The sequence below is a fragment of the Oncorhynchus tshawytscha genome, linkage group LG09, assembly GCF_018296145.1.
Source record: "Oncorhynchus tshawytscha isolate Ot180627B linkage group LG09, Otsh_v2.0, whole genome shotgun sequence".
NCBI classification, from domain to species: Eukaryota; Metazoa; Chordata; class Actinopteri; order Salmoniformes; family Salmonidae; genus Oncorhynchus; species Oncorhynchus tshawytscha.
This window is the reverse complement of record NC_056437.1, coordinates 64,917,790-64,937,029: the sequence shown is the minus strand read 5'-3', so window position 1 is coordinate 64,937,029 and position 19,240 is coordinate 64,917,790. Positions and strand designations below refer to the sequence as shown.

Sequence of the window (19,240 nt, the reverse complement as noted above, 5' to 3'; positions counted from 1 at the left end):
TGGCGGTTGTACAAAAGCCCTCAGTGGAGCAACATACTACTGAGATTAACTTGATCAACTAAGTTGATGTCACCTGTTGACCCTCTCTCAATGCCACAAAGCCTTCACTAATTATCAGGACTGCCCTGATAGGCTCATTCAAACCTTAAATTTGAATGAGGTAGCCTAGTGGTTAGTTTGAATGAGGTAGCCTGGTGGTTAGTTTGAATGAGGTAGCCTAGTGGTTAGTTTGAATGAGGTAGCCTAGTGGTTGGACTAGTAACCCGAAAGGTTGCAAGATCAAATCCCTGAGCTGACAAGGTAAAAATCTGTTGTTCTGAACAAGGCAGTAAACCCACTGTTCCTAGGCCGTTATTGAAAATAATAATTTGTTAAATTTGTTAAATAAAGGTAAAATAAATAAATAATTTAAATCCTGTCAAGGCATTCCTCAGTTTCTTTCCAGTTGTGTGCGAACAAGTTAAGAGTACATTTGGGTACCATTTCCATGTATATTTTAGTTCAGTCATAACATTAAGATGTCATTTCCTCGTTTGAGATATATTGGTTTAATAGATTCATCCTTATCACCATTACCTTTTTATTATTATGCAACCAGCTTATGTCTCTCCTTTGCTGCAGAGCCACACACAAATCCAACTTCACCAAGTCAAACCATAAGTCCTTAATAAATATTTTAACTTTGGCACTGTCTCTGTCTGTGTGCTCTCAGAATGGAGCAGAGTACCCCTGGAGTTACTTCTCTTGGGTTTCTTAGCCAATTTGTCAGTGGCCATATTGGAAATGACCACCCAGGGGGGTAAAGGACAAAATCTGTGATTGCACTATTGCCAAAACTACTTTATTTAGAGATGCCCTAGCTGTGTGATATTTGGTGGCTCTATTACAAAGTCCAATAAATCTTCACGTAGCTGCTTGAATATGGTCAAAATTATCTCTATGTCTCCTATTGGGTCTTAAGAGTAGTTTATGATCAGAATGATATTTTTCCCATAGGGAAGTGCGGGACTATCATGTGATCGTTCCTTAACCCATAGAAAGTCCTGACTCCTGCCCAATTGACTACTTTCAAATGGTGGAAGCACTCAATGGCAATGTCCATGCCAAAATAGGTTTTATCCATCTAGAGCAGGGCTCTCCTACCTTGTCCCTAGAGCGCTACCATCCTGTAGGTTCACTCCAACCCTAATCTAGCGTACACGATTCTAATAATTAGCTGGTTGATAAACTGAATCAGGTTAGTTACAACTGGGGTTGGATTGAAAACCTACAGGAGAGTAGCTTTCCAGGAACAGGGTTGGAGAGCCCTGATCTAGAGTCCTCTATCAAACTATGATTTGTTCCGTCTTCTGTGTCTTCCAAATAACTATTCTGAGTAATCTCGTAGTGTCATAATGTAGAGAAAAAGAAAAGGTGGCGTGGAGAAATTTCTGCGCTGCTAGAGCTGCCCCAGTCAACTGTAAGTGCTGTTATTGTGAAGTGGAAACTTCCACTTGAAGCGGTAGGCCACACAAGCTCACAGAACAGGACCGCAGTGCTGAAGCACGTAGCGTGTAAAGATTGTCTGTCCTCGGTTGCAACACTCACTACCGAGTTCCAAACGGCCTCTAGAAGCAACGTCAGCACAACAACTGTGAGAACTGGAATGAGATGATCGATGAGCGGGGGTCCACATACTTTTGGCCAGATAGTGTATGACTCAATGCGAACTCAACTGAGAATGGTTTCTGAAATTGACACATGACAGAACTGAGCTTACCTGTGATTAGAATTACATTTACAGTCTTATTAGGCCTGCCATTGGCAGACCTAGAGGCCTTCATCCCGTCCCAGTCCGCCCCTGGTTTCCCCTCATGACAAAATGTAGGCAACATGAAATGTCATAAACATTACCAGTTTGTTTAAGCAGAAGTTAAGACAGATGCATCCCATGTATGTTCATTTCTGATCCCCACAATGTTCTCTTATCACAGATGCTGAGTGTGAGGTTCCATCCACTTCCACAATCCAGGAGGACCCACCCCCTGCTCAGGAGTGCCCCAAACACCCTCTCATGGTTAAGATGTTCCATTCCCTCACCAAACTCTTCAGAGGAGCTTCAGAAATGCAGTATGCCTGGACTACCCGGTACAGACAGAAGAGAACTAGGCACCCCTCGGAGCCTGGTTCCCCTCCAGGTTCCCTCAGTCTAGGGAATTCTTCCTGGCCACTGTCCTTTTGCTTAGCTTGCTCCTTGGGGTGTAGGTCAGTTGATTAAATGCCTAAACTATTTTTAACCACGTAAAGTGGTTTGAAAATGTGATGCTGCCTGCTCAAATCCTATTTGGGGGGGACACTACACGCCACACAATAGGTTAACAAATGTGACATCAATTTTCTCGCTGCCCGTATGGAAATAATAGAGGTTGGCTTGGCTGATGCCAAACATGGGGTCGATATTCTAAAAATTCATGACACCTGCTGAACTGAAAACATTGGTTTGTACAAACTGTGCGTTTTAATTATATAATTTTGAATGAAACAGTAACAATGTAGGAAAAGTAAAAAAAAGTTAGAAAAAAGGAGAAAAAAAAAGAACAGGCTCTCGGTGTCATATCATGGTTGTTAACTGCTTGGTCACACATCAGTACAAAGCAGCCGTTGTGCTTATTCATGAGTCTCCCATGACAGTCTTACGGTTAGTAACAGTTGACATAATCAAGGTCAGAAAATATGTGGAAGTGCACAATTGCAGCTTTGAACAGTTACATGTGAACAAAAGGAACAGCAAGTAAATAGCCCTGCAAAAGTCATTTGATGCCGATTTACTTACAGAGACATGGATTGCTGAGTTCACCTTGTACAAAAACACAGGTCCCATGTAATGTTATTGGTTTATATTGCATCATAGGTGTTTGTCTGAGCAAACAGGCACAGCTGTGGCTACCAAAAAACATTGAAACAAATATATATAAATGCTTTGTTCAATTCATAATGTAGTTAGTGCACAGAATTCTCAAAAATACCGGTCCCATGATGCCAGTTAGCATGAGGATTTGAAAAACAACAATCAGGTAACATGGGAGTGAAACACTGGTAAATTAATGAGTACCACAGTTAGTAGTTGGTTTCTAAGAGCTTACTGTATCAGACATTAAAGGTGATCTATGGTTTACAATAACATGAATGAACAGACATTGGACTGACAACACTTGGACAAGGATACATTTCCCATGTCACCCTGCGTGCGCCCGAGAGACGCGTAACTGGTGCGTTCAAGACAAGTCGGAAACTCCAACATTTTCGACTTGGAAATTCGTCGTAGAAAGAGGAGGCCCAAGTTTTCCAGTTTTCTACCTGGTGGTTAATTTCACTCACCTGATGTCCCAGGTCTGAATCAGTCCCTGATTAGAAGGACAGGATTAACACCAGAAGTGTTTTGGCCTCTGATGACCAACATTGAACAGCCCCAGAGTTTCCAACTTGTCATAAATGCACCATAAAGGCATGGCCAGGAAGGTAAAGCATGAACAGTTTAAACCCTACATTACATTTGGTCCTCTACAGTGGGAATGTTAAGTGGTACTTCTGTGGTTTCCTCCATTCTTTCCTTCCATCGATCCATCCCTTGCTTTTTCTATCAGTCCATATCTTGATCACCCACACTCTGGCGAAGGTATTCCTCATAGAGCTTCTTCTACAGGAAGGGAGAGATACGCTGTTAGTGGACAAGCACGCGCACACGCACACACACACACACACACACACACACACACACACACACACACACACACACACACACACACACACACACACACACACTACCTTCTTGGTCTTTACCACCTCCTGCACATAATCCAGCTTTTCCTGTAGCTGCCTCTTCTGTCGGCCAGAGAGAGTGGGCCGAGATCTGCAGAGAGAGAGAGAGATGCTTTAGGCATAATTCATTGATAACTGGTGGCACTTGAAGTTGAACAAGATCCCGCAGTTTGAGAGTGTGCTCAGCTCTTACCTGAAGGAGAAGCGGGCAAGGATGAGGAGTAGGAAGGAGAGGAAGATGAGTCCGCCACAACTGTAGAGCTGGTACTCCACAGACATAGAGTCAAACACTCTCACTACAGGAGTCTGTTGGGGACAAAGGGCAAAGAGTCAAACAAACACAAAAACTTCCCCCACTCCGTCTCACACACACGACCATGGTCAGATTAACACCCCTCCCCTCACCCCTTCACTCTGTCGCTCTCTTACAAATACACTGACCAGGTAGAGAGAGAGGGCCTCGATGCCATCATGCCCCAGGGACATCTCTAGCAGCTCTCTGGAGAGGCTGCCCAGCACCAGGGCTGCCATCAGCATGAAGGGCACACTGAAGCCCAGCAGAGCCAACACACAGCCCTTACAGCGCGCCCGCCGGTTATCTACACTGGTCTGCCTGAGAGACAGAGAGACAGAGAGAGAGAGAGATTGTTGTGTTGGAAAGGAGAGAAGATCAGTGATGTGTGCTCGTGTCATCGACAATATCCTCAGTCACTGTTTTTTCAGCAAGTTGAGAATGAGTGTAGGTGTAAAACACACTAAGTACGCAGGCGTGTGTTACCTGTCGTGGCTGAGTGTATCTGCAATGGCCTTAGTGATGAGCTCACAGTCCTTCTCTAGTGAGTTGAGTGTGTTCTGGACCGTCTGGTTGATGGTCTTCTCGATGGTGCGACATGCCTCCTCAATCTGGTTCACACAGCGACTGGGCTGGGGTTGGGACAAGCAGGCGGAAGTGAAGTTCAAAACATACGTACATAGTATACATACATTTGATTTGTTTAGCTAGGATAGTCCCAAGATTGCCCAGGTTGGCACATCCAGTGCCTTTCAAGGTGCAGTGTACAAAAAGGTGGGTGCGGTGGCTACCTTGTTGGGGTTGGGGACATAGATGGTAGGCATGTCAAAGCCACACTTGTTGAGTCCCGGCCGCTTGCACAGCTCCTGGACTATCTGCATCATCACCCTCTGAAACAGCCATTCACATGACAGGGAGATTAGTTGATGTTATAAACTAAACAGAAATTTCAAGCAGCAACCCCCCTCCCTCTTATACACTACTGCTACGATGTTGTTATCTATGCATAGTCACTTTAACAACTACCTACATGTACAAATGACCTCAACTAACCGGTGCCCCCGCACATTGACTCTGTACCATTACCCCCCTGTGTATAGTCTCGCTATTGTTATTTTACTGCTGCACTTTAACTACTTAATACTTGTATTTCTTATTCTTATCTGTATTTTTTTAAACTGCATTGTTGGTTAGGGGCTCGTAAGTAAGTACATGTGACTAATAACATTTGATTGCACAACTCTGCCAGGACCTAAGATCAAGGGAGACAAGTTTTTTAGTACGATATCTCGACACATTGATGAAAATAATCATGGCCTCAACCTTCAAGCTGCATACTGGACCCTATTCCAACTAAACTACTGAAAGAGCTGCTTCCTGTGCTTGGTCCTCCTATGTTGAACACAATAAACAGCTCTCTATCCACCGGATGTGTACCAAACTCACTAAAAGTGGCAGTAATAAACAATGTATACGAAACGATTCAGTCTGGTTTTAGACCCAGCGTCCCCCCTTGGGTTGTGCTGTGGCGGAGATCTTCGTGGGCTATACCCGGCCTCGTCTCAGGATGGTAAGTTGGTGGTTGAAGATATCCCTCTAGTGGTGTGGAGGGTGTGCTTTGGCAAAGTGGGTGGGGTTCTTTCCTGCCTGTTTGGCCCTGTCCGGGGGTATAGTCAGACGGGACCACAGTGTCTCCTGACCCCTCCTGTCTCAGCCTCCAGTATTTATGCTGCAGTAGTTTGTGTGTCGGGGGGCTAGGGTCAGTCTGTTATATCTGGAGTATTTCTTATCCAGTGTCCTGTGTGAATTTAAGTATGCCCTCTAATTCTCTCTCGGAGGAGGACCTGAGCCCTAGGACCATGCCTCAGGACTACCTGGCATGATGACACCTTGCTGTCCCCAGTCCACCTGACCATGCTGCTGCTCCAGTTTCAACTGTTCTGCCTGCGGCTCTGGAACCCTGACCTGTTCACCGGACGTGCTACCTGTTCAACGCTCTAGAAACAGTAGGAGCGGTAGAGATACTCTGAATGATCGGCTATGAAAAGCCAACTGACATTTACTTGATTGATTGGATTATAAAATAAAACTGGCCAACTCCGTCCCAGCCAACTGTCAACCTTGTTGATATTGTAGATATGTATAAAGTGTGTGTAATAGGGAATTTCCAGGTGTAATAGACACAAAAGCGGTCGTTGTTAAAGTTTATTTTTTTATCTCTGGTTTTGTACGAAACCTCCAGCAAGGAAGCAGAGAAAACCAGTGTGTCCTCGGAACTGGCACCAATACTATCAGCAGATAGGTTATGGACAGTTACCCTTCACGTCTGGCCTCCAATTCTAGTGACCAAAAAACCTTGCACGAACAGAATCATGTGCATTACAGAAAAGGAAAAGCATAATGCATTGAGTTAAGCACTTAACTGAACATGAATTTTATTCATCTTAAAATTTCCCACTAGAGTGTGTGTGTGGGGGGGGGGGAATACCTGTCTGTCCGACTCTCCCCCGGCCTCGTCGGCCTTGCTGAGGTAGAAGCGCAGACGGTCGCCGTGCTTCTCGTTGAGCTTCTCCACAATGTTGAGGGTGCGTTTGCACAGCGCCTGGCCCATGGGGTCAAAGAACACCAGGATGAGGTCACACAGCTCGCCTGGGATGGGACAGAGACGAGCCTGTTATGTTCTGTTCAATTAGCCAGATAGAGAAATGCAGAAACATGAAATACTGTAGCCATCTTTACACACAGATGGTGTGTGTGTGTCATGATGAAACACAGAGATGAATAAGAAAACATGCTGTAAAGTCAACAGTACCTTCACAGAATTACACACCCTACACCACACACACAGTGCCATATTGCGGTGACCTACCCAGCCACATGATGGCCTGGTCCACATCGAAGGGGTACTTCATGTCCCCGTCCACCAGGCCAGGAGAGTCCACAAACGTCACCAGGCTGAAGCGCTTTTGCCTCGAAGTGCAGATCTCAGTACCCAGGTACTCAGACACACCTACAGGCAGAGAGAGAAAGAGAAAAAAAATGAAAGTGATGAAAGAGTGAGTGTGTGGGAGGGGGAGAGACCTTTACTCGAATGGTATTCAAACATTTCACTCAGTGCTGACTAATGTTTAGAATGAGTGGTCAGAAATACAATGGTGATGACAGCATGACTATCACATCATATACAGTGGCCAGAAAAAGTATGTGAACCCTATGGAATTACCTGGACTTATGCATACATTTTCATCAAATAAAATTTGATCTGATCTTCATCTAAGTCACAACAATAGACAAAGACAGTTTGCTTAAACTAATAACACGTTTTCATGTCTTTATTGAACACACTGTGTAAACATTCACAGTGTAGGGTGGGGAAAGTATGTGAACCCTTGGATTTAATAACTGGTTGACCCTCCTTTGGCAGCAATAACCTCAACCAAACGTTTTCTGTAATTGCGGATGAGACCTGCACAACAGTCAGGAGGAATTTTGGACCATTCCTTTTTACAAAACTGTTTCAGTTCAGCAATATTCTTGGGATGTCTGGTGTGAACCGCTCACGCGGTCATGCCACAGCGTCTCAATCGGGTTGAGGTCAGGACTCTGATTGGGCCACTCCCGCTGTTTAGCGTTTTACATATTGTAGACTCGTCAACAGAGATGTTAACATTGTCCAGAGATTTCTGTAAGTCTTTAGCTGACACTCTTGGATTCTTCTTCTTAACCTCATTGAGCATTGTGCGCTGTGCTCTTGCAGTCATCTTTGCAGGACAGCCACTCCTAGGGAGAGGAGCAACAGTGCTGAACTTTCTCCATTTATAGACAATTTGTCTTACTGTGGACTGATGAACATCAAGGCTTTTAGAGATACTTTTGTAACCCTTTCCAGCTTTATGCAAGTGAACAATTCTTAATCTTCTGTCTTCTGAGATCTCTTTTGTTCAAGGCATGGTTCACATCAGGCAATGCTGTATTCAATATAGACAAGAAAAATACAATTTGTGTGTTATTAGTTTAAGCAGACTTTTTGTCTGTTGTTGTGACTTAGAGGAAGATCAAATCAAATTTGATGACCAATTAATGCAGAAATCCAGATAATTCCAAAGGGTTCACATACTTTTTCTTGCCACTGTATTACAGGGGGGGAAGGTTTCCTGAGTCCTACTTTGACGCTGACGAATGAGGTTGAATCAACTCTGAAATCTCACCTTTGAGCTCGTGTAGAGGTTTGAAGTGTGGGTAAAGGTGCAGCGTGGCATTTCCCTAAAATACACCAAGAAACCAAGCCAAAGTTTACATTCTGTGAGAAAAACACATCCACCATCCACTGTGTGAGCACTTACTCAGTGAAATGGTAAAACCCCTCAAAGTACCTCAACTAAAGTGCATGACTTGAGGAGCAAACTGAAGTTGAAGAGGAAATTCACTTTGAACTGTACCAGCTGTACTCACTGTGAGAGACTCTCTCTTGCGGCCACTTGTGACAAAGCTGAAGCCTTGCGTCTCAATGGCCACTCCTGTACGCTGGATGTGTTCCTCCACATACCTGAGACAGAAAGTTTACAGCAGACATTTTAACATGCACTCCCTCTGGTATTCACGTTATACAAGGTGTATGTCCCCACACACACACACACACACACACACACACACACACACACACACACACACACACACACACACACACACACACACACACACACACACACACACACAATTACAATGACTTTGAAGCAAAGGGAAGCATAGGGGACAGTAGCATCAGTGTAGGGAAAAGTCCCCGTCTCTGATGGAACACTTTTCAAAGTGCATCCTTCTCTCCACTCTTCCTGTGGTTGTCAATGGTAACCTCGATCTGATTGAACATTACCAGTTGATGAAGGAGCTCTTGCCGGCAGAGTGGTTGCCCATCAACATGACCGTGATCTTTTTCCTGGGTGCCAGCAGAGTCACGCCAACGGACTGGGCCACTGCTACCAGCCCTAGAATGGAGACATGGAGGGATGTGATCAGGACACTTTGCTAACTTTAGCTTATCTAACATGGGCTAGCTAGCGGTGATATAAATACTAGCTTTAAAAACTTGCTCGTTGACGTGACGAGTTTCGTATAAAGCCGATTGATCAACTGTTAGTTCACTAGTATTAGCCACTAAGCTATAGCTAGCCAACTAATCTAGCTACCACTAACTGCTACCACTAACTATTGCTAACAACTCCTACTGGTAGTTACGTTAAAGCGGCAATCCTTAACTGAAATATTAACAGTGTCCTCCCCGCCACAGTTTTAGTCAAATACAACCACTTCAAATCCATAAACTACGCTATGGATGCAAGGGTTCTGATGGGGTTCGACTGTTGAACTAAGCTCAGGCATTTATACGTTATATTCTTCATGAATCAATGGGTAGCTAAATACCATTCATCTATAAGCAACTAAGGTGCCCCCCCAAAAAAAAAAAATTACCAATGGGTAAAATAATTTGTTAATTCTGTACATAATCCTCTAAAATCAAATGTTCCAAACCTAATTTCTTGATCATAATCCGTTCAGAAGTGTAGGGCAGCCGCCAAAGTGACTCCTCTTATCAACTGTGCACAAGAATGTCCTCTGTGTCGTCTTAGGAATTCAGTATTGTCTGTGTTGGTCTTGCCAACCCCCATTTTCATACCTCTGAGAAGCAAAGGTAACATCATCTAGCTCTGATACACTACATACACAAAAGAATGTGGACACCTCTTGGCAGTAGAATGACTTTACTGAAGAGCTCAGTGACTTTCAACATGGCATCCTATCCAACAAGTCAGTTAATCAAATTTCTGCCCTGCTAGAACTGCCCCGGTCAACTGTAAGTGCTGTTATTGTGAAGTGGAAACATCTAGGAGCAACAACGGCTCAGCCGCAAAGTGGTAGGCCACAGAAGCGACAGGACGGGCCGCAGAGTGCTGAAGTGCGTAGCCAGTAGAAATCGCCTGTCCTCAGTTGCAACACTCACTACAGAGTTCTAAACTACCTCTGGAAGCAACGTCAGCACAATAATTGTTAGTCGGGAGCATCATGAAATGGGTTTCCATGGCCGAGCAGCCGTACACAAGCCTAAGATCCCCATACGCAATGCCAAGAGTCGGCTGGAGTGGTGTAAAGCTCACCGTCATTGGAGCAGTGGAAAAGCGTTCTCTGGAGTGGTGAATAACGGTTCACCATCTGGCAGTCCGACAGACAAATCCGAGTTTGGCGGATGCTAGGAGAATGCTACCTGCCTGAATGCATAGTACCAACTGTAAAGTTTGGTGGAGGAATGGTCTGGGGCTGATTTTCATGGTTCAGGCCCCTTAGTTCCAGCGAAGGGAAATATTACATCGTGAATAGGAAGGTCAACCGCAAGCCAGGCCTAATCGCCCAACATCAGTGCCCGACCTCACTAATGCTTGTGGCTGAATGGAAGCAAGCCCCCACAACATTGTTCAATCATCTAGTGGAAAGCCTTCCCAGAAGAGTGTAGGCTATTATAGCGGCAAAAGGTGGGGACAAACTCCATATTAATGCCCATGATTAAAATAATGCCTTGTAATTCTTGTTAATTCCTTGTAATTTAAGCTTTAGGCCTTGTATGTGAATCCATTCATTTTACAAAGTAATTAAATACACTTGTATTTAGAATTCTATTCTTCATTGCCCATTACTGTTACTCAAGTCTCCATGCATATTCCTATGTATACTATGGGGCCAGATAAAGATAATTGCTTAGTCTTATTACTTGTCGCATGTGAGGTATATAAACTCAGCAAAAAATAAAACGTCCTCTCACTGTCAACTGCGTTTATTTCAAGAAAACTTAACATATGTAAATATTTGTATGAACATAACAAAATTAAACTAAACTACAGACAAACTGAACAAGTTCCACAGACATATAACTAACAGAAATTGAATAATGTGTCCCTGAACAAAAGGGGGGGGGGGCAAAATAAAAAGTAACAGTCAGTATCTGGTGTGGCCACCAGCTGCATTAAGTACTGCAGTGCGTCTCCTCCTCATGGACTGCACCAGATTTGCCCGTTCTTGCTGTGAGAATGTTACCCCACTCTTCCAACAAAGCACCTGCAAGTTCCCGGACATTTCTGGCGGGAGTGCCCCTAGCCCTCACCCTCCGATCCAACAGGTCCCAGACCTGCTCAATGGGATTGAGATCCGGGCTCTTCGCTGGCCATGGCAGAACACTGACATTCCTGTCTTGCAGGAAATCAGCCATACTGCTCATTCTGTGCGTGGTGACATTGTCATGCTGGAGGGTCATATCAGGATGAGCCTGCAAGAAGGGTACCACATGAGGGAGGAGGATGTCTACCCTGTAATGCTCAGCATTGAGATTGCCTGCAATGACAACAAGCTCAGTCCGATGATGCTGTGACACACCACCCCAGACCATGACGGACCCTCCACCTCGATCCAGCTCCAGAGTACAGGCCTCAGTGTAACACTCATTCCTTTGACGATAAACGCAAATCCGACCATCACCCCTGTTGAGACAAAACCGCGACTCGTCAGTGAAGAGCACTTTTTGCCAGTCCTGTCTTGTCCAGCGATGGCGTGTTTGTGCCCATAGGCAACGTTGTTGCCAGTGATGTCTGGTGAGGACTTGCCTTACAACAGGCCTTACAAGCCCTCAGTCCAACCTCTCTCAGCCTATTGCGGACAGCACTGATGGAGGGATTGTGGGTTCCTGGTGTAACTCGAGCAGTTGTTGTTGCCATCCTGTACCTGTCCCAAAGGTGTGATGTTCAGATGTACCGATTCTGTGCAGGTGTTGTTACACGTGGTCTGCCACTGTGAGGATGACCAGCTGTCCATCCTGTCTCCCTGTAGTGCTGCCTTAGGCGTCTCACAGTACAGAGATTGCAATTTATTGCCCTGGCTACATCTGCTGTCCTCATGCCTCCTTGCAGCATGCCTAAGGCACATTCACACAGATGGGCAGGGACTCTGGGCATCTTTCTTTTGGTGTTTTTCAGTAGTCAGTAAAGGCCTCTTTAGTGTCCTAAGTTTTCATAACAGTGACCTTAATTGCCTACCATCTGTAAGCTGTTAGTGTCTTAACGACCGTTCCACAGGTGCATGTTCATTAATTGTTTATGGTTCATTGAACAAGCATGGGAAACAGTGAAGATCTGTGAAGTGATTTGTTTTTTTATGAATTACCTTTGAAAGACAGGGTCCTGAAAAAGGGACGTTTCTTTTTTTGCTGAGTTTATAATATACTGCATATTCAAATATTAAATATTACTGCCCACTACAAACATTACTCTAGTTTTTATCTCTGTAGGATGGCCAGAATTAGGGTGACAAAAACAATTGAGGTCAGAGGGGGAATTTTTTTTTTTTTTAAAGTGGCAAAATAAAATAAATTCTGGAAAATTGCATCATGTCAGCTATTCTGTATTCTGTGCCAGAATTAAGGCTGACTACACTCAGTTCTGTCATCATGAGGTGCTTTGAGAGGCAAGTTAAGGATCATTTCACCTCTACCTTACCAGTCACCCTAGACCCACTCCAATTTGCTTACTGCCCCAATAGATCCACAGACGATGCAATCATCATCACACTTCTCTTTTCCCACCTGGACAAGAGGAATACCCATGTAAGAATGCTGTTCATTGTAAACAGCTCAGCATTCAACACCATAGTACCCTCCAAGCTCATCATTAAGATTGAAGCCCTGGGTCTGAACCCCAGTTGCACAGGGGCAGCCCCAGGTGGTTAAGGTACAGTGCCTTGCGAAAGTATTCGGCCCCCTTGAACTTTGCGATCTTTTGCCACATTTCAGGCTTCAAACAAAGATATAAAACTGTATTTTTTTGTGAAGAATCAACAACAAATGGGACACAATCATGAAGTGGAACGACATTTATTGGATATTTCAAACTTTTTTAACAAATCAAAAACTGAAAAATTGGGCGTGCAAAATTATTCAGCCCCTTTACTTTCAGTGCAGCAAACTCTCTCCAGAAGTTCAGTGAGGATCTCTGAATGATCCAATGTTGACCTAAATGACTAATGATGATAAATACAATCCACCTGTGTGTAATCAAGTCTCCGTATAAATGCACCTGCACTGTGATAGTCTCAGAGGTCCGTTAAAAGCGCAGAGAGCATCATGAAGAACAAGGAACACACCAGGCAGGTCCGAGATACTGTTGTGAAGAAGTTTAAAGCCGGATTTGGATACAAAAAGATTTCCCAAGCTTTAAACATCCCAAGGAACACTGTGCAAGCGATAATATTGAAATGGAAGGAGTATCAGACCACTGCAAATCTACCAAGACCTGGCCGTCCCTCTAAATGTTCAGCTCATACAAGGAGAAGACTGATCAGAGATGCAGCCAAGAGGCCCATGATCACTCTGGATGAACTGCAGAGATCTACAGCTGAGGTGGGAGACTCTGTCCATAGGACAACAATCAGTCGTATATTGCACAAATCTGGCCTTTATGGAAGAGTGGCAAGAAGAAAGCCATTTCTTAAAGATATCCATAAAAAGTGTTGTTTAAAGTTTGCCACAAGCCACCTGGGAGACACACCAAACATGTGGAAGAAGGTGCTCTGGTCAGATGAAACCAAAATTGAACTTTTTGGCAACAATGCAAAACGTTATGTTTGGCGTAAAAGCAACACAGCTCATCAACTTGAACACACCATCCCCACTGTCAAACATGGTGGTGGCAGCATCATGGTTTGGGCCTGCTTTTCTTCAGCAGGGACAGGGAAGATGGTTAAAATTGATGGGAAGATGGATGGAGCCAAATACAGGACCATTTTTATAAGAAAACCTGATGGAGTCTGCAAAAGACCTGAGACAGGGACGGAGATTTGTCTTCCAACAAGACAATGATCCAAAACATAAAGCAAAATCTACAATGGAATGGTTCAAAAATAAACATATCCAGGTGTTAGAATGGCCAAGTCAAAGTCCAGACCTGAATCCAATCGAGAATCTGTGGAAAGAACTGAAAACTGCTGTTCACAAATGCTCTCCATCCAACCTCACTGAGCTCGAGCTGTTTTGCAAGGAGGAATGGGAAAAAATTTCAGTCTCTCGATGTGCAAAACTGATAGAGACATACCCCAAGCGACTTACAGCTGTAATCGCAGCAAAAGGTGGCGCTACAAAGTATTAACTTAAGGGGGGCTGAATAATTTTGCACGCCCAATTTTTCAGTTTTTGATTTGTTACATTTTTTTTTAAATATTCAATAAATGTCGTTCTACTTCATGATTGTTTTTTTTTAAATTATTTTTTATTTCACCTTTATTTAACCAGGTAGGCTAGTTGAGAACAAGTTCTCATTGTGTCCCACTTGTTGTTGATTCTTCACAAAGAAACAGTTTTATATCTTTATGTTTGAAGCCTGAAATGTGGCAAAAGGTCGCAAAGTTCAAGGGGGCCGAATACTTTCGCAAGGCACTGTAGGAAACAACACCTCCACTTCGCTGATTCTCAACACAGGGGCCCCACCATGTTGCGTACTCAGCCCCCTCTTGTACTCCCTGTTCACCCATGACTGCGTCGCCACGCACGCCTCCAACTCAATCATCAAGTTTGCAGACGACACAACAGTAGTAGGTTTGATTACCAACAATTACGAGACGGCCTACAGGGAGGAGATGAGGGATCTGGGAGTGTTGTGCCAGGAAAATAACCTCTCACTCAATGTCATCAAAAAAAAGGAGATGATCGTGGACTTCAGGAAACAGCAGAGGGAGCACCCCCCTGTCCACATCGACAGGACCACAGTGGAAGGTGGAAAGCTTTAAGTTCCTTGGCATACACATCACTGACAAACTAAAATGTTCCACTCAGACAGTGTGGTGAAGGCGCAACAGTGTCTCTTCAACCTCTGGAGGCTGAAGAAATTTGGCTTGGCACCTAAAACGTTCACAATCTTTTACAGATGCACAATTGAGAGCATCCTGTCGGACTGTGTCATCGCCTGGTACAGCAACTGCACCGCCCGCAAACGCAGGGCTCTCCAGAGGGTGGACGCATAACCGGGGGCAAACTACCTGCCCTCCAGGACACCTACACCACCCGATGTCACAGGAAGGCCAAAAAGATCATCAAGGACAACAACCACCTGAGCCACTGCCTGTTCACCCCACTACCATCCAGAAGGCGAGGTCAGTACAGGTGCATCAAAGCTGGGACCGAGAGACTGAAAAACAGCTTCTATCTCAAAGCCATCAAACTGTCACACTAATATCTTTATATTTAAGAAAAGTGAGCTTGTATGACTCTCATACAGGGGACGAGTTTGCAAAACGTAGCTCTTCATTTCCCAATCCATTTCCCAATCATTTCCCAATCCAGAACCTTCACAGTGAGGTAGCTTGGAGTTGTTCTGGAGGTCCAACTATCAGTGGAGAGAGCTAGATATGGTGTCTGTATCAATTTATTTTCAGTTTCTCTCTGTGATGTTTCATAGAGTTTGGGAATTACTTAGCTGCTGAAATGTGTGCGGGAGGGGACATTGTAACGTGGTTCAACTTTTTTCATCAGGTGACGAAATCCCAAGTCACTAACCACCGTATAGGGCTGCAAATCTTTGGCTATGAATACTCCCACTGCTTTCGTTACTTCTTTATGTTTTTCTGAATTTGTCACAAATTGTTATTGGAAGGCACCAGCGAGACTGTTGTGTTTTCGCTAACGAGTGGACTCTCCTTGCTCCAGCTCCACCTGCAAGGGATACGGCCGGGTGAGGGCGACGTAAATGACACATCATGTTAGAAGTGTTTCCACTCGAGTAGCTGACAGTGTCAAAGCAATGCTTGCAGACTGTATTTTATTTGTTTACGGTCTTCTTACCCTCGTCATCATATTGAATGCTGAATCCAAAATGTTCCCACAGAGCGAATTTGAAAGACGGCAGTGCTTCTTCAAATGTGCTTCTCTCTGTCTCACGAGCGCTCAACATTGTCATGTTGTAGAGAATGAGAATATTTGTTTTTAGTTTCCCATGTCATTGCAAATCGTCCATTGTTTTTTTAGGGGGGTTGCGCTCACTGCGGTTGCCACATTGAGACATTGCTATGGAGTTAAGTTTTTCAGCCCTCACGAGACCCCTAACGGCCTGGTGCCCCAAGCAGTTGCCTGCTGGGCCTGTTCACAAGCTGCACGTCTGGTTCTGTGGATCTGAATGTACAACGTGTGTGTAGTCTGCAGCACAATAAGCATGTTTTGGAAATTATAAGAAAATGACAGGCATATCGTAATTCCACGGTTCACGTGCGTATTGAACCGTAGGGGGGCGTACCGAACCATTTGACAACATACTGTGTACCGTTGCATCCCTTGTATGCATGGATAATAAACAGAGTAGCAGCAGAGTAAAAATTTGGGTGGGAAATAGTCCGGGTAGCCATTTGATTAGCTGTTCAGGAATCTGAGGACCCATGCCAAGTCTTTTCAGTCTCCCGAGGGAAAATAGGCATTGTTGTGCCCTCTTCTCAACTGTCTTGGTGTGTTTGTACCTTGATAGTTTGTTGGTGATGTGGACACCAAGGAACTTGATGCTCAACCTGCTCCACTACAGCCCCGTCGATGAGAATGGGGGCGTGCTCGATCCTCCTTTCCTGTAGTCCACAATCATCTCCTTTGTCTTGATCAAGTTGAAGGAGAGGTTATCCTGGCACCACACAGCCAGGTCTCTGACCTCCTCCCTATAGGCTGTCTCATCGTTGTCGGTGACCACTGTTGTGTCGTCAGCAAACTTAATGATTGTGTTGGAGTCATGCTTGGCAATGCAGTCATGGGTGAACAGGGAGTACAGGAGGGGAGCTGGTATAGTACGATTCAATCTTAGTCCTGTATTGATGCTTTGCTTGTTTGATGGTTCGACGGGGGGTAAGCGTGATTTCTTACAAACTTCCGGGTTAGAGTCCAGCTCCTTGAAACAGCAGCTCTACCCTTTAGCTCAATGCGGATGTTTCTTGTAATCCATGGCTTCTGGTTGGGGTAAGTACGTACGGTCACTGTGGGGACGACATCATTGATGCACTTATTGATGAAATCAGTGAATGATGTGGTGTACTCCTCAATGCCAACTGAAGAATCCCAGAACATATTCCAGTCTGCGCTTGAAATGCAGTCTTGAAGCTAAGCATCTTTGTCATCTGACCACTTCCATATTGAGAGAGTCACTGTTACTTCCTGTTTTTGTTTGTAAGCAGGAGGATAGAGTTATGGTCAGATTTGCCAAATGGAGGGAGAACTTTGTACACGTCTCTGTGTGTGGAGTAAAGGTGGTCTAGAGTTTTTTTTCCCTCTGGTTGCACATTTAACATGCTGGTAGAAATGAGGTAAAACAGATTTAAGTTTCCCTGCATTAAAGTCCCCGGCCACTAGGAGCGCACGTTTTGGTTCATATCAATGCAGAGCTATACAGAGCCCTCCACATAGTAAACCAATTTGAGAGGTGCACAGCGATGTGGTACGGAGCTCAATTTGGTCTCTGGAGGCTATGCAATTACATCACACCATCCACACCGCTTTCTTATCAAGCATAAATTGTATCTTGTCCATAGGATATAGTGTATTTGTCATTTTAGAGAACTATCGCTTTAACAAAATGTGTGATGAACACGAATTAATATATTTGATGTGATTTAATGAATCCATTAAACGCATGTACTTTTAACATTCTGTGCCAGATAGAACCTTATGGCTGAACCCAGATTAAAAACAATGAACACAATAACATATTTGGGGGCCAGGGTTTGGCTTTGGGGAAACCCTGCCCTAAGCCACCGTTATGTTGCTTATGCCTGGAGCCAGCACCGCTCAGAACTATGCTTTGTGAAGATGGACCCTTATAGTCCCAACGTCTGATTTGTCTTCGTAAAATGCATTTTATAACAAACATTTCAACACTATATAGCTGACAAGGTACAAATCTGTCGTTCTGTCCCTGAGCAAGGCAGTTAGCCCACTGTTCCCCGGGCGCCGAAGACGTGGATCTCGATTAAGGCAGCCCCCGCACCTTTCTGATTCAGATGGGTTGGGTTAAATGAGTAACACATTTCATTTGAAGACATTCAGTTGTACAACTATGAATCCCTCTTCCCTTTCAACGTAATGCTACCTAGCTACTAGCTAACGCGTTAGTCAGAATCAATGAGTCATACCAAATATAGCTAGCTAAACATACAGGCTGAATGCAATTCCGACAGCAAATGTCTGCTGAAATTGGTTGATATCTTCATTAAATCGTCATTTGATGAGACATTAGCTAGCTAACTCACCACTGTCGGCATCGATGTACAATTGATGACAGTCTCGTAAAATGCGCTCATCGCAAGACACACTTCCAGACAACGAGTCGGCATTTGCCGCGATTCGGCTCTTGATTTTCCCAGACATTGCAAAACGTTAATCCAAACGTATCTATGAAAATAACAAATGTTGCTTTAAACTATAAAAGTATTAACTAGCTACTCATTAAATTTCAGATTGATCTAAAAAAAAAATGCCCCTCTTCTTACTCATTCTAAGTTTAAATCACCCCGGTCGGTAGTAAAGGAACGTAGGAGCCACGTAGTCAACTAGAATACGCAAAGCCTTTCGGGTAGTGTAGTTCCTGGTTCTCCTTTTTCTTTGGTATCATGTCGTTTGCACATGCATCTACTGTGCAGTTGTATGTGGTCAGTCATGTTACGTTTTGTAATACAAAATCAAATGAAAGAATTGCACCACCAACTAACCCTACACACATATACCAAAGTATATTTGTTTACATAACACTTGGCTTCATCACAAACCAAATAGACTGATATTGTTTAAAATGCCTTTATTTTTGATCACGGCATTTTTAATTGAAGCAAAAGCTAAACTCAGACGCGTTTCGGCATCATGGCCTTGGTCAAGGAGTAACAAAGAAACAATGAGAGCATGTCTTCTTTTGAGCAAACCAGGTTCCCATCAGCCCTGATTACAGAGTGGTTACACATTAGTCATTGGTGGACACCACATAGTAAACAGCAATAGGTAATATACAATCTAAATAGATATATCAAAACGCATATTAAGATTAGAAGCATTAAAGGTCTAAGTGGTTCTTGCCCTGAATATGGAAGGACACAAATGTATTTCTCACC

The 19,240-nt window shown here is 44.1% G+C and overlaps 1 protein-coding gene across 1 annotated transcript; it reads right to left on the bottom strand.

The window, feature by feature from the left end:
• Nucleotides 1–2,474: 2,474 nt before the first annotated feature.
• On the bottom strand, nucleotides 2,475–18,725 carry LOC112251477. Its single transcript, XM_024422472.2, has 12 exons — nucleotides 18,389–18,725; nucleotides 8,961–9,072; nucleotides 8,543–8,636; nucleotides 8,299–8,353; nucleotides 6,960–7,100; nucleotides 6,579–6,739; nucleotides 4,882–4,980; nucleotides 4,577–4,722; nucleotides 4,240–4,411; nucleotides 3,992–4,104; nucleotides 3,805–3,889; nucleotides 2,475–3,676 (listed from the first exon to the last, which is right to left on the bottom strand). The coding sequence occupies exons 1-12, from the start codon at nucleotides 18,504–18,506 to the stop codon at nucleotides 3,620–3,622; spliced, it is 1,353 nt and encodes a 450-aa protein (XP_024278240.1). The 5' UTR covers nucleotides 18,507–18,725; the 3' UTR covers nucleotides 2,475–3,619.
• Nucleotides 18,726–19,240: the final 515 nt, after the last annotated feature.